This window comes from Cuculus canorus, chromosome 3 (assembly GCF_017976375.1).
Source record: "Cuculus canorus isolate bCucCan1 chromosome 3, bCucCan1.pri, whole genome shotgun sequence".
Lineage (NCBI taxonomy): Eukaryota > Metazoa > Chordata > Aves > Cuculiformes > Cuculidae > Cuculus > Cuculus canorus.
Window position 1 is genome coordinate 3,968,361 of NC_071403.1, and position 14,657 is coordinate 3,983,017.

Below are 14,657 nucleotides of genomic sequence, written 5' to 3' on the forward strand. Positions count from 1 at the left end.
AGTGACAATAACAGGAGCTGCACGTCTAAATCCTTTTTTACCATCTATTGTCATTACTAAGCACTATCAATCACAAAGTGCTTGTGTGTGTACTGCACAGGCTATTCAGCTCGGAAACTACTAGCATTTAAGTATTTTATTTATAAACACATGCATCTGATTTCAAGCAGAATTCTCCTAGAATGACAATGAGAAATGTTTTGGAAACAGTCAGACATTCGTGATATTGTCATCACAGTTCAGCTTGAGATTGGTAACTTAAAATGAACCCGTGTTCATTTCAACAGGAAAACAGAAGTGGAGTTCACCAAACATACTGCAGCAGCTATGCCAGCAGGAAGATTTGCTTTGGATGGAGGGCAAGTGTGGTATTCCGTATTTATTCCTTTCTAATGAATTCTCTGTGAGTGTCATCAAGACAGTTAAAGTATTGCCCTCTCTCCATGCTTTTCCTTCATCAGAAGGCAGCAGGCTTCAGTTTTGGCTTAGCAGACATAACACACACAGTTCCTCCTCAGGACTCACCGTATTGCTTTGGAGCTTCTGGTCAAACTCAGTTTGGTGGCTTTTTTTTTCTTCTTTCCAAAGCACTAAAAGGGTTTGGCATGATAGTGCTCTCAGAGTCCAGATTCTAGAAATGTCTTCTTAGTCACATCCGTGTTGGTCAACTCTCTCTTTTACAGTGGTGCTATAGAACATAATGCGTCAAAGACAATATTCAGTACATGTTGTCTGACTGCATTATTGGGATGCTGGTAAGATTAACTTCAGCATCCAAGGATAAACACCACATCTAACTTAGTCATGCTCAATCACCCTTCCTATGCTCACTTTAGAAACAGGTTCCTCCAACGGGTAATTAATTTCATAAAAAAAATAAGTGTCTTGGTCACTGAGAGACACCCCCCGTTGAGCTTAATTTAGTCTATAAGCGTGACTTCTAAATACCTAAAGACTGTTTTAGATGAGAAGAGTTCTTTCAAGTGCTCCAAGGAAATTAAGATAACAGCGAGACAGAGAAGCTATTAGAACTTTGGTTTTATTTGCTAATGTGTCTGTTTCCAGAAAGTAAAAGTGGCATTGCCCCTTTGCAAGCTCAATGATTTTATGAGATCTCTAAGAACTTGTAAAATTACTGTTCTCTTCAAGAAAATCAGGAGATGCAGAGGCAGTCAGCTGCAAAGTAAAAAGAAATAACGCACAAAGGTGGTCTTTTGTTGTTTATGATTGATCAAAAACTGTAGGAGAAGGAGAAAAATATTTAGTACTTTTCCTCTGTTATTATCACGCTGCCATCCAAGAAATATGAGTTTCAAAGCTGTGACTCTTTCAGTCTAGGAGGATAGTACTGACCTTTTATGGTAGTCCACATAGTCTGTTCAGGCTCCCGCGCACACAGTAGGACATCGATGAGACTTCAAAAACTGATGGTTAGATAAAAAATTAAAGACAAGAGACAAAGCCAATGAAGATTGGATGAAATTCACACTGTACATCAGCAGAACGATCAGGGATGGCAAATATTCAGCTTAGAGGTTTGTCCTGGTTTCGGCTGTGATAGACTTGTGGGGTATTTAGCTGCTGCCAGGTTAAACCATAGCAATCGTGAAGCTGAAACTCACAGTTCACAGAATCACAGAATCACAAGGTTGGAAAGGACCCATTGGATCATCGAGTCCAACCATTCCTAACACTCCCTAAACCATGTCCCTAAGCACTTCATCCACCAGTGCCCTGGAGATACAGCAATGTTCCAATGCACCAATGTTCTGGAATGCCCTGGAGAATCTACAAATTTCCTTTACTTGTCACATGAATATTAATTCTCACAGTTACAGAAACAATTCATATATTTGCTTAATGGTGGACACCGACTCAGGAAGTTTCTGATACAAAATGCTCTCTTTCTTTCAAAAGCACTGAAAACATGAAAAGATTCACAGGTTTCAAAGGACGCTTTTAAAAGGCAAATGCATGTTCAGAATTATTTAACCACGCAATTTTTACTTACCTGTTTAATAAGCTCCACCCAGAGCATCTTCTGACAGAGTCTAAGAAGAGAAATTCAACGTTGGTTAAGTGTGACCCAAGATGTCTTTTAGTAGAGATCCATTTATTCTGAAATACTGATGGTGAAAGCTAACAGAATATCAAAATCCTGAATATTAAGATCTCAGAAAATATTTCACTTACAAAGAAGCAATATATATATATATATATGCACACATGTTGGTTCGTGTTTTTTTTTCAGTCGTACCCCCCTCTGAGGGTTTTTTCTGCTACAAAAACCTGTTGCTTTTGTTACTGCTATAATTACACCTCCCTTTAGAATCTAGGTCTTCTTTTGCAGCTGCAAGTGTTCTTACTGTAGGAGAAAAAGTACACAAAGATCTGCTTGAAAACTGTGACTGAGTTTCACAAACTCAGAGCTTCGTATAAGAGTGTATGGTAGAAACTGTTAGTAAATTCATTTTTCTATACCTTAGAGCCTCGCTTTGAACATCCCTTACAAGATCTGAAGTGATGCCTGGCATATAGTTTTAAACAAGTATGCAAAACCATGCTTTGCAGTAATTTGGAACAGTTTCTTACTAAGATCTGAGTATGAAGGTTTGATATAATACATGAAAGCAAAGAAAAATCCTTTAGTGATGCATGAAAGTTGCTGGCTTCGTACAGGAGCAATGAGAACTGTTGATATGAAATTAATTGCATGGCTGAATAGAGAAGGTATTTGGTAATAATGACTTTGAGATGCCTCAAGGACAACAGAGAAGTGTTTCTTGGGTGAACTGTTGTGCAGAATTGCTTTTAACTAATGCTCAAGTGAACATAAACACATAGTTCTCATGATTTAAACTGATAACTAACCATGCTGGTTCTGACTGGGGTAGCATTAAATTTTTCCATAGTAGCTTGCATAGGGTTATGTTTTGGATTCGTGGCCAAAATACTGTTGATAACGCACTGATGTTTTAGTTTCTGCTGAGCAGGGCTTACACAGAGTCAAGTTTTTTTCTGCTTCTCACCTCACCAGCGAGTAGGCTGGGGGTGCACATGAAGCTGGGAAGGGACACAGCCAGGACAGTAGACCCCAACTGACCAAAGAGATATTCCCATATCATATGACATTATGCTCAACGATAAATGCTGGGGGAAGAAGAAGGAAGGGGGGGAACATTTGGAGTTACAGTGTTTTGTCTTCCCAAGTTTATTACCTGTGATGCAGCCCTGTTATCCCGGAGACAGCTGAACACCTGTCTGCTGGTGGGAAGTAGTGAATGAATTCCTTAGTTTGAATTCCTTAGTTTGAATTCCTTAGCAGCTGGGTGGTACTTGGTTACTGGCTGGGGTTAAACCACGACACTAATTGGTGTTTACTATGCTCTGTTCTGAGGTAGTTTATATACACAGCATGGGAGCAGGAATTAAAACTTACTTGAAAGACTTCCTACTAGAAATTTACAGGTACGTGGCTTTGGCTATGCAGGTAAAAAAAATCACAGAATTATAGGATGGTTTGGGTTGGAAGGGACCTCAAAGCCCATCCAGTTCCAACGCCTCACCATGGGCAGGGACACCTCCCACTGGCTCAGGCTGATCAAGGTCCAGATCATTTTGCCTTATATGAGACAGAAACCAAAGCAGAAACAATTTAGAACGAAGATTTAAAAGAAAAAACCGTGGGTGTTGGCAAAATATCTCATTAGCAAATCAATTGATTCTGTAAAGTATGAGTGTTCTGGAGTATTTTTATAACCAATAATTGCCTTTTTTCCAGCACAATTAGGAAGAGAGGGTCATTTTTAAGAGTATGGTAATTTTAGTGGGGACTGCCGTAGTGCCATTAAAAAAAAAGAAAATGAAACAGAAAAAGATTTTCTTTGTCCTGTATCCCTCAGACACTAATTCTCCAAAATCTTGTCAATTTAAATAGGCTAACACATTCCTCTTGCTGCTCATGGGATTAATAAACCAACAGACAATATTTACACTATGCACCAATGTCGATAACTATTCGTCTGAAACATTAGCATCTTTTATATCTGAGAAAAATAAGGAGGTTTTTCACCTGAATAAGTTTTTAATAGGAAAAAGCAGGAGACCCTTTACTTTATAGCTGCCAAGTGACGGGACCATTTATTTTCTTTTCAGCTGCAGTCAACATGTTTTATCCCATACTACATTTTGGATTATCTCCTTATTGTCCTCTTTCTCTCTATCATCGGAGGGAACCTGTAACATTCTGATCACGAATTTGCTGACAACCCCTGCATCCCATCCCAGCTGCACTGGGACAAACTTCATGCAGTTCTGCTTGAATTAGTATCAACAGAGTCACATATTCATTCAGCTTTTGCAAACCTTTTAATAGTCTCCCCTGTTCTTTATCCCTCCCACAAATACATTCCATTTACTTTTCTCCAAGTTTTTTTTTATTTTATTTTTTACTTCAAATGTAACACTTGCATCCTTCTTGGAGAAACCTTCTGTGAATTTAGTCTGCTTTGGATTGTTGTATGGTATAAAAAAAATAGGAAAGACCTATTAATATGGCTTAAAATGTGTGGGAGGAAGGGCAAAAGGAGATTGCTGAATCCATGGAGTTTTCTCAGCTGAATACTTTGCAGTAGTGCTGCTGGGAAACTTTCTTATGACAACACCTGTGCCCTTCAGAAGGGAAAAGCAGGGAGTTAAAGAATAGAACTTTAGGAATCCAGGGCAGGGAGGGGTTGCAGCAACATCTGTGTGTAGCCACACAGAGGAGAAGGATGCACCTCCAGAGTTCAGTTTAAGGCAGAAGACCTCTTATGTTACCTGAATTGACTTCTGGAGGAGCTCAATGCTCTCTGGTGACCACAGAGAGAAACTCGTAGGTTAGATGTAGGTTAGATGGCAAAAGACAGGCAGTGTGAATGCCTCTTAGGAGAACATGTGGACTGCTTTCTATAGGTCTTGTTCTACAAGCACAGGATATCTCTGGGTCTGGAGGATACCATGGCTATTCCTAGTTATTTAAATTGGACATTAGGAAGAATTTCTTCACTACGAGAGTGGTGAGAACCTGGAACAGGTTACTCAGGGAGGTTGTGTCTGCCCCATCCCTGGAGGTGTTCAAGGCCAGGTTGGATGGGCCTTGGGCAGCCTGAGCCAGTGGGAGGTGTCCCTGCCCGTGGAAAAGGGGTTGGAACTTCAGGTTGAGGTCCCTTCCAACTGAAGGGGTTGAATGGGCTTTGAGGTCCCTTCCAACCCAAACTATTCTATGATTCTAGGATTCTAGGATTCTAGGATTCTAGGATTCTAGGATTCTAGGGTTCTATTGACTCCCCTTTTCATGCTGATGCTGTTTCACTGGGCAAACTGGGGTGGCTCAGTTTGGTTCAGTGAAATCGTGCTAATCCATGTGAACTGTGGCTCCAGAGTGTGGAGCACTGGGAGTGCTCTTAGCTTTTCTGGGAGTGCTCCTACTGTACACATATCTTTTTATCAGTCATTCACAATCTAAGAACAAATCATAAGAACACAAGAAGCAGCAAGGAGGATTCAGTGCCAATGCAGCAACAAAAAAGACAGCCAGAGTTAGTGGAAGGAAATCTTCCTGTTTTTGTTTTTCCTACAGAACTTATATTTTATGCAGATGACGAGTCAACACACAAGCAGGTGTTGACTCTATATAACCCCTATGAGTTTGCCTTAAAATTCAAAGTTCTTTGTACGACTCCAAATAAATATGCTGTGGTTGATGCTACTGGTGCAGTAAAGCCTCAGTGCTGTGTTGACATTGTGATTCGTCACAGAGATGTTCGGGCATCTTACTATGGTGTGATAGATAAATTCCGTCTACAAGTGTCTGAGCAGAGCCAGAGGAAAGCATTAGGGAAAAAGGAGATTATTGCTACTCTACTTCCATCTGCAAAGGAACAACAACAACAAAAGGAAGAGGAGGAAAAACGAATAAAAGAACATCTGGCGGAAAGTGTCTTTTTTGAGCAGACTTTGTGTCAACCAGAAAACAGAACTGCCTCATCGGGACCAAGTTTACTAACAGTCTTCCTAGGAATAGTCATGGACTTGAAGGCACCTACATCTGTGCTAACTAGTTGAGATCAGCTGTTTGTCAGAGTTACGTTACTGCCACAGGCAGTATGCCTTGCCTTGCTCTTTTTAGACATTCTCACTGCCTCTGTGACATTACAGAGGCAAATTGTTATATAGGAGAGTTTTCCCTAAATCCTCAAATGCTGTAGCACCTTGTCTCACTGGTGTCTCTAATATCTGGGAAAGAAAGGAATGCAGTTTGATTGAGGATACTTTCTTACTTGCAAACTCTTAAAAAAGTTACCTCTCTGAAATCTTACCTCTGTGGCTTTGATTTGAACTGCCAGAGATGACAGGAAGAAGACATATAAGATTTTAGAAGCTGCCTAGGATCATTGAGACATTCAGTACTCATTAAAATTAATGGTAGTTATGCCTCTATTAGAGTAATTTCTGAAAATCACAACCATATGTACTTTTAAGGTTCATTACCCAGAACTGCTTTGTGTTGTAGTCTGAATAAACATTTCTTCCCTATCTCTGTCCCCAATTACAGCCATAAATAATAGATAGATTGTTTTACTGCATACATTATTTGTGTATTAATTGACAGGATCCCAGATTCACAAATTACTTTTACATAACTCCAGACATTTGATTTATTCATACTCTTTTCAGAAATACCAGGCATATTTTTCTATTCACTAGAGAATTTGTATACTGCTCATTTGCATATCTGCTCAACCCTTTGTATTCTACCTTAGATAATAATAGGAGATATTTAATTTTATTTTATTTTATCTCTTCTTTTTTTTTTTGGAGGGGGGGGAGATGTTTGCCTCCCTACACCTGTTTTTCTCTTCATATTAACACAGTGATTAATTTACATTTTAAAAGCAAGTTTTCTTTCAAAACTTTCTATGAGAACAGAAGAGTCTTTTTTGTATTTCAGAGCTGCATTTCCTTTGCCGGCAGATAAATGGCAAATGCGGAGAGACTTGAAAAAAGAAAAGGCGATGACTTTGATTTGTTTTGCAGTTTCTACATCCCAAAAAGGTTTTGATCTTTCTTTTCCAGTAAAAGGGTTCAGTGTCTTTCAGTAAACACTTTGGTACCTTACAGGAAGGCACAGCACTATACAACATTCAGAATAGGATTTTCTGAGTGGTCCAGAGTGCTTTGCAGAAATGCCATAGAATCATCAAAAGATGCAATATTTTCTACGTATTTACTTACACTTTCTGTCATTTGGGTACAAGTCTTGGAATATAATCCACTTAGGGCCAAATATTGTGATTAGTGTGCAAACAAAACCACTCAGTCTTATTCCTAGAAATCATAGGATCATAAAATGGTTTGGGTTGGAAGGGACCGTAAAGCCCATCCAGTTCCAACCCCTGCCATGGGCAGGGACACCTCCCACTGGCTCAGGCTGCCCAAGGCCCATCCAACCTGGCCTGGAACACCTCCAGGGATGGGGCAGCCACAGCTTCCCTGGGAAACCTGGGCTAGGGCTTGGATCATCTTTGTAGCCTCCTCTGGATCTGTTCCAACAGCTCCATCTCCTTACATTGGGAATTCCGGAACTGGACACAGTACTCCAGATGAGGTCTCAGAAGAGATTAGCAGAGGGACAGAGTCATCTTCCATGACCTGCAAGCAGCAAACGTATGGAACCAAACCTAGTTTCACAAGTGATTGTTACTCAATTTTCAGAATCCAGGCTGCTGTGCTACTCTCATGAAATGGATGATTCTTTAAGTGTGTAAGTATTGCCCCTTCTATTGTGTCAGTCCAACTGTGTCCTTAAAAAGACAATTCTTTAAGTTTTGTTTTCCTCATGGAGTATGACGTATTGATGTAATTAAAACCCAGCCAGTATTTTCCTTAGTAGACAACAGAGAGGCGTGGAATGTGTATTTGTCAATAAGGCGTGAGGCAGTTTTACTCTTCCGTGGTGCTGTATAACACAGGGCATGCCAGCAGGTAGTTCCAGCTGTTACAGATGCTCCATTACTTCCAGAGCCAGACAGAAAAGATACTAAAGTTTTATAACCCCTGTTAACTATCTTTTAGTTGCAAGTAATTAAAATACTCTGTCTTTATTGATGATTTATTATACTTATTTGAAAAAGCGGGTGGTACTTCTGAATTTTAAAATTCATTGTCTAAAATATTATACATTATATTAAAGAGGGATAAGCCTTCAAATCATGTAAGAGCAGAAAATTATACTAAGCAGACAATAATCAAATTATACCCTCAGCAATCTTAAGGTATTTTACTGCAAAACATGTAAATTAATTAGAAACTACATAGCACTTGCCAAAATTTTATTGACATTTGTTGAAGCTTGCATTTGACTTGATCTGCAGAGATTAGGGGGGTGATGTTACATCCAGAAAACAGCAAAATACCTGCTTCTGATTTGCTTACAGATTCCAGAGGAAGAAAGATTTTTAAAGGCTGTTCCCCTTGCGCCTCTGTAAATTCAGCATCAATGGAACTATTAATAGTGCACGTATACCCCTGTACAACTGAGAAGAGTAAGACACTCTAATGAATAGCACGTTATCACAACTAAGATGTAGCATCAGTGCCTAGAAGGACATACCAAAAGTGATGCTACTCTTCCCTTTCACTACGTGTCAGATATTTCAAATAGGCCACCATCTGGATTTGGTTGGATGGAGCCTTGGGCAGCCTGATCTGGTGGGAGGTGTCCTTGCCCAAGGCATGGGATTGGAACTGGATGGGCTTTAAGGTCCTTTCCAACCCAAACTATTCTATGATTCTATGATTCTTTCAAACAATAAGGGAGAAAAGTATCTTAAGGAATACTCACAACATGATCTTCCTAGCAATAACTTTTCAAGGGATAGTATATATATATATCTTACTGGCCTTCTCACTTTTGGTCTGGCGAATATGCTATTTAGAAGTTGTGAACAGCACTTGCGTCCAAAGCGAGCAGGAAGCATCAGCAGCTGCTGGTGCCAATACCTGACAAAGACTGCGCAGCCAGAAACAGCAGAAGGAATAGCCTTTTAATGTCATTTGTTTTAATGGAGTAACACCACAAACAAGCAGGGCATGTTGGAGGCAAATTTTGACAGAAACTCATGAATCACAATGAAATTATATCTGTGGCGGCACAGATTGTGGTAAACTCCTTGTTATTTCTTGCGGGGTCTTATTTTGCTCACTTGCACGAGTGTATATACATAATAATTTCACCGATTGTTAATTTACACAACATTATTGCTCAGTCTTGTGGTTTTACAACGCAATGTTTTCCCTGCCTTGCTAACATACGTAAGTGAGAATAGCCTAGAAAGGTTTTGAGTCTGTATTTGTAATGCCTCGCAAAGGAAGTGCGTCCTTAGAATGATAGAATCATAAAATAGTTTGGGTTGGAAGGGACTTTAATTCCAATTCCCTGCCATGGGCAGGGACACCTCCCACTGGCTCAGGCTGCCCAAGGCCCATCCAACCTGGCCTGGAACCCCTCCAGGGATGGGGCAGCCACAGCTTCCCTGGGCAACCTGGGCCAGTGTCTCACTCTCTTTGGTCCTTACTTTCTTTGGAACACCCTCCCCCTTATTTCTATTATTTCTACTATTTCTGTTATTTCTATTTTTTCTATTAAATACCTCTCTGGCCCAGAAACTATACTCAAGCAACTTTCATCCGTGCTTGTATATTTTGGTAGGTAGGTGGATTTTACTTCAGTGAGATAGATATAAAATGTTCAGGAAAGAGATTATGGTGTTAAGAAGAGCTAATAGCAGCCACTAAATTTTAAGAATTGATGCCTAGAATATTAAAAAAAAAAAAGTAAGTTAGATTTATACAAGTAAGTCAATTCAGCAAGTCATACACTAAATTCAGTCTTTTAAGTAGCTTCGTGCTAGTCTGCAGTTCTTTTGCAAACGTTAGAAACATTTTTATTGCTTTTCAGGCAGTAGTGAAGTTACAGTCACAGTGAGATACAAATTGATTTTATTTTTTAGTTGGTGATGCTTTTATCTCTTCTTCAGAAACACGACCACACAGTAACACAAGTTTTCATATAACTTTAAAGAATAATTTTTAAGTAAAGACACTCCATAACCATTAATTGAAAAAAAATTGTTTTAAAGTACAACTTTCTCATTTACTAAGGTGTGAAACTGAGGATTACTCTACCATAAGAATACAGCTTGGAGGTGACAATGGTCTTTCATTAAAATACTTCAATAGAAGTCATCAAATTGCTGCTGTGGTTCTTTGTAAGTACTTTACGAGCTGAAGATATTTCTATGTACATTTTAAGTCTAAACTTTGACATTTTATATTTTGTATTAAGTAAGCGAAAAATGAGATAATTTAAATATTTCTCCTCATTTTGCTCAATTAAAAAAATAGTTTAATTCAAATTCTTTTATTATTCTGCTTTAGTTTTTACAATCAAACACAAGTTTATTTTTCTGTTAGTGTTTAGTCTATAGTTTTTTGAAACTTTTCATATGCCTGAAATAAAATTATGTTATTTGCAGGACTAAGGCTACAAAAAATGATTTCTATAGATGCACAGGCATCTATCCAAATCTCTGTTGTTTGAATCTTATGTGCTAATCCTCTGTGCATGAATGAAAGAAGAGGCTTCTTATCACAGAGGAATGGCTGTTCTCCTTAATACCTTATAATAAGAAGGAGCTTATATCAAAAGAGTTGTGTCTATTGACAGCATAATTTGAGTTTCCCAGACTCATTGTTAAAATGTACGTCCTGAAAGAAAAGTTTTGAGTAGCACCACTTCATTTTATGTGAAATCAGTCAGCCCAGTTTAGTGTTACTTTTTAGATAGGTCTATCATGCTCTGTTTTGATTAAGACTTTGTATGGATTTCTTTTACTATCTTTACAGATGTTTGTTGCAGAAGATGTAATAAAGGCATAAAACAAAACTACCTTCTGTTTTAGGAAGGTGATATTCTTACTGACATGATCTGGAAAACTTTTTTAGGTAATTACTAAGAAAGAGTTTTAAATTTTTATGATGCTAATATCATCTTACAAGGAAAATGTCCAGGTTTACAACTTCCCGATGGAGAATTTGTTATGAACTTGAGTATCCCACTAAGAAAGTACTTGAATAGTTTGAGCATTAAAGCCAAAGGACTTGCAAGAAAACAACTGGTGACAGGTAGAACAAAGGGCTTTTCTGTCTTCAAGCTATAGGAAGTGTTTCTTAGGAAACATAAGCTTCTGTTGAATGAAGAAAGGAAATTATAGTAGGTCATGGGAAAGGGAAAATAATAGAAAATAAGTTTTGAAGAGGTAGGGAAAAAATTCAACAATGAACGTGAGTTTGTTAAAGTTCTGCCACAATAAAGTGTGATTGTACGTCCATGTGTCATACACAATAAGTAAAACTTGCCCCTACTTGGCAGCAAATACTTTGCACAGCTGCGATAAATCACATATAGAGGTCCTAACATCAGTCGCTGTAGGTATAAGAAGTCACCTGAGATATAAATAGAGAATTGGAAAGCTGAAAACTCCCAGAATGTTACCCAATGCTTGGTCTGGATCCTTACTCTGTTTCGGCTCAATATCAATGATACTATTTCTGATAGATGTATTCCTGGAGATTCTGGAGGTGTTTTAGAATGGGATAGAACATCTTTTCCAGTGTTTCACCCTAAATTGCCTATTGAAGCATAATCCCACAGAGCCCTAAAACCAATGAAATGGATTCATGCAGAAAACTTGGAGCTTGGTCTGATCTCAGATTTGGTTATCAAGCATTTGTCTTTATGCTAGATAGATTGTAGAAGACCAGATACAGTTCAGGACAAAAAAAAATAGCATTTATATCATATGAGATACCATCTAGATCTGATTTACAAATCACGCTTAGCATTTCAATGTCTGTGATCTCATTGAACATATAACACACTTTGGAAAAACTATTTACTGATCCTGTCAAAGTGGCATCATCTGGAGAAGGATTAATCATGGAAGCGAATTTGCTTGTGAATTATGCAGTTTATGAGAGGATTTGGATTCTATCATATCTTTTTAAAGTAGTTGTGAGCCTTTTAGAGCAAAGTCATTATTTCAAAATGACTGTAAAATATATCCTTTCCCTTCAACTTAGTTGCTGAACATTTTCTTTTGTGGCTAGACACATGCTAACAAAGAGCTGGGAGTAACTGCTGCTGTGGTGCACACAATTCCTCCCAACAGTGTTAGAAGAGAATAAAATTAGTTCTGAAATCCTCTTCCCCTCTCTCAAAAGAGAGATTTTCTTTTTTCTCTTAAATTGATTTCTGGTTGAGATTTGACTATTATATTAGATCCATCACTAAAACACACTGTTTCTCTCAAACTATGATTGGAATGTATAAACATCAAAAGACAAAGTCTGCTGTGAATCAGAGAATGACAGATATACATTAAGGAAAATTCTGCTTTGTCGAGGTGTTTTTACATATGCTTCTTTTCTCTCAGTTTTAAGTGTAATTATATTATGCCTCACACTTTGGGATCAGTTACTGACTTTAGAGCTCCATAATTTAGGAAGTTTATTGTTAAATATGAGTGCAAAGATCAATGTGTGCAATATTATGCAAGCCTTGTTCTTATTCTTATCTGGAGAAATCTAACCACAAGAAATGTGCTGCAGCTGAAGTGAAGGTAAGTATTGAATTATCTCTGAGCCAAGCTTGAGATATCAAAAAGATGGGGTAATGGCTCCCAGCTTAGCGAGAGGTGGGCTTTCACAGCGCTCAGCGGGAGCTGGAAACCAGAAAAGGCTGCATTTTGAAGCCTATTTGACTCGGTGAAAGTCCAAGACTCCTGCTGAGATTTGAACGATATTACTACCACCCTGAGCTCTTCTGGCTCCTGCTGAATAGAGAGGGAGCCGGGAATTGCTGTGTGGGAGCCATTCGCTTTAAAGAGGAAAGAGGCTGAACCTGCCCTGTTCCTGCAGGGAGGAATTCTGCATAGAGTATTCATTTCTGAAAAAGTTAAGGGGTGAATGCCTATCTTTGAGAAGTGTGGGGGTGATAGCAGGTGAGGGGAAAGGAATAGCACGTCTTCTCTCATCTCTCCGTTAGGAACACAGGCTGCAAAAAGATTTAACCAAAATCATTGTGTGCAGAAATGAATGTAGCCTTAATGTCAGTGCCCAGACTGCGCAGCGCCATGAGCCATCTCATTGTGTGGCTATCAGTTAAGAGAGACACTAAGTCACCCTAATACAGCTTCCTTGTAATCTTCCAATCCCGCAGAAAGTCTATGCTTGATAGATATTTTCACTGTATTAAAAAAACCCCAAAAAACGGTTTCTTCAATTTATATTAGAACGCTTAAGATTTTTTTTTAATTAATCAGAATACATTAGCCTTGATATGGAGAGAAAATGTCTAAATGTGTGTTTCGTATCTGTTTAATCCAAAAATGATTTAAGGTTAAGCCATTTGAACCCAAATGAAGTCAGATTCATGTTAAAATGCTGGATGACTCTATAGCTGTTTCTGCCAATGGTTTTCTCTTGTTTGTCACAACTGAATGAGATGGGAGAGGAGACAGACATGCCAATGGACAAGATCTGGCTAGTGACACTTGTGTGCATTTCTCAAATTAAAGAACAGCACTCCAGTACGCCGGCTTATTTAACTCAGAATAGTGTATCTATCCTATGTAAATGTAAATGCCTCCAAGGCCAAATAATCCTTGCTCATCTGATGTAATCTTGCTTTCGGGCATTCTGCCCTTTGCTCAGAATCTCCTCTTGTAACTCTGCCAACAATGTGGTGGAATTTAGCTTGGCAAATGTGATTGCAAAAATGATGGCTAAGCTTCCTTGGAAAAGCACATCCTTGATGCCTCTTCTTCAAGCAGTGAATGGAGCCCAACATACTCTTGACATAGTATTATAACATCTCATGAAGAAGCTCCCAAGGAGAAAGAGCTCTGGACTTTCTGCAGTGCAGTTGAAAATGCTAGACCAAGATTATTGTTGTTTTTCTAATTTCTTTATTATTTAGAAACAAATTTTTGCTACACACATCCTCATACGGTTAAAGTCCAAGGGACAAAATCAGCCTCCAGTAAGATCAGTGGGAGAGCTAATGACTCTGCTGTGGAAATGAGTAAACGTACGGCTATCAGGATCTGTGGAAGACAGTGTGACTTCTGCCACGGATTCCAGTAGACTTGTATGTAGCTTGTGATCTCTGCAGTTATAAAGACCTAGTCACAAATTAGGAGAGTATTCAGAAGAACCACCACACCAATGACAACTTCTCTCTGAATGTCAGTGGTAAAAAACTGTAAAAATGCACATTTTTTGCTTCTCAAGTTAAGAGAAAAAGTGCGTCCTTCTGGACAGATGTCACTAATGATTCTACTGTTTATCATCTACTGATGCTGTAGGTAGTGTTTTGTTGTAAAAATCTGGTCTGAAAGATGCTGCTTGCTGTATGCCAGAAACCTTAGCATAAGGGTTAAGTTTAGGTTAAGTTTAGGATATGTAAGTTTAGGATATGCAATATTGCCAGAGGTCACTTAAATACAATAGATTCGGACCTAAGAACTGAACAGGGCACTTCTTCATTCTTATGC

General features: G+C 38.7%; 1 protein-coding gene across 1 annotated transcript; it reads left to right on the top strand.

Moving 5' to 3' along the window:
• Window positions 1-5,516: 5,516 nt before the first annotated feature.
• Window positions 5,517-6,105, top strand: LOC128851609 (motile sperm domain-containing protein 1-like). Its single transcript, XM_054061169.1, has one exon. The coding sequence runs from the start codon at window positions 5,554-5,556 to the stop codon at window positions 6,103-6,105; it is 552 nt and encodes a 183-aa protein (XP_053917144.1). The 5' UTR covers window positions 5,517-5,553.
• Window positions 6,106-14,657: the final 8,552 nt, after the last annotated feature.

Bases quoted from the DNA above. Each gene is read 5' to 3' on its own strand.
- LOC128851609 (XM_054061169.1), top strand. From the start codon at position 5,554: ATGCAGCAACAAAAAAGACAGCCAGAGTTAGTGGAAGGAAATCTTCCT.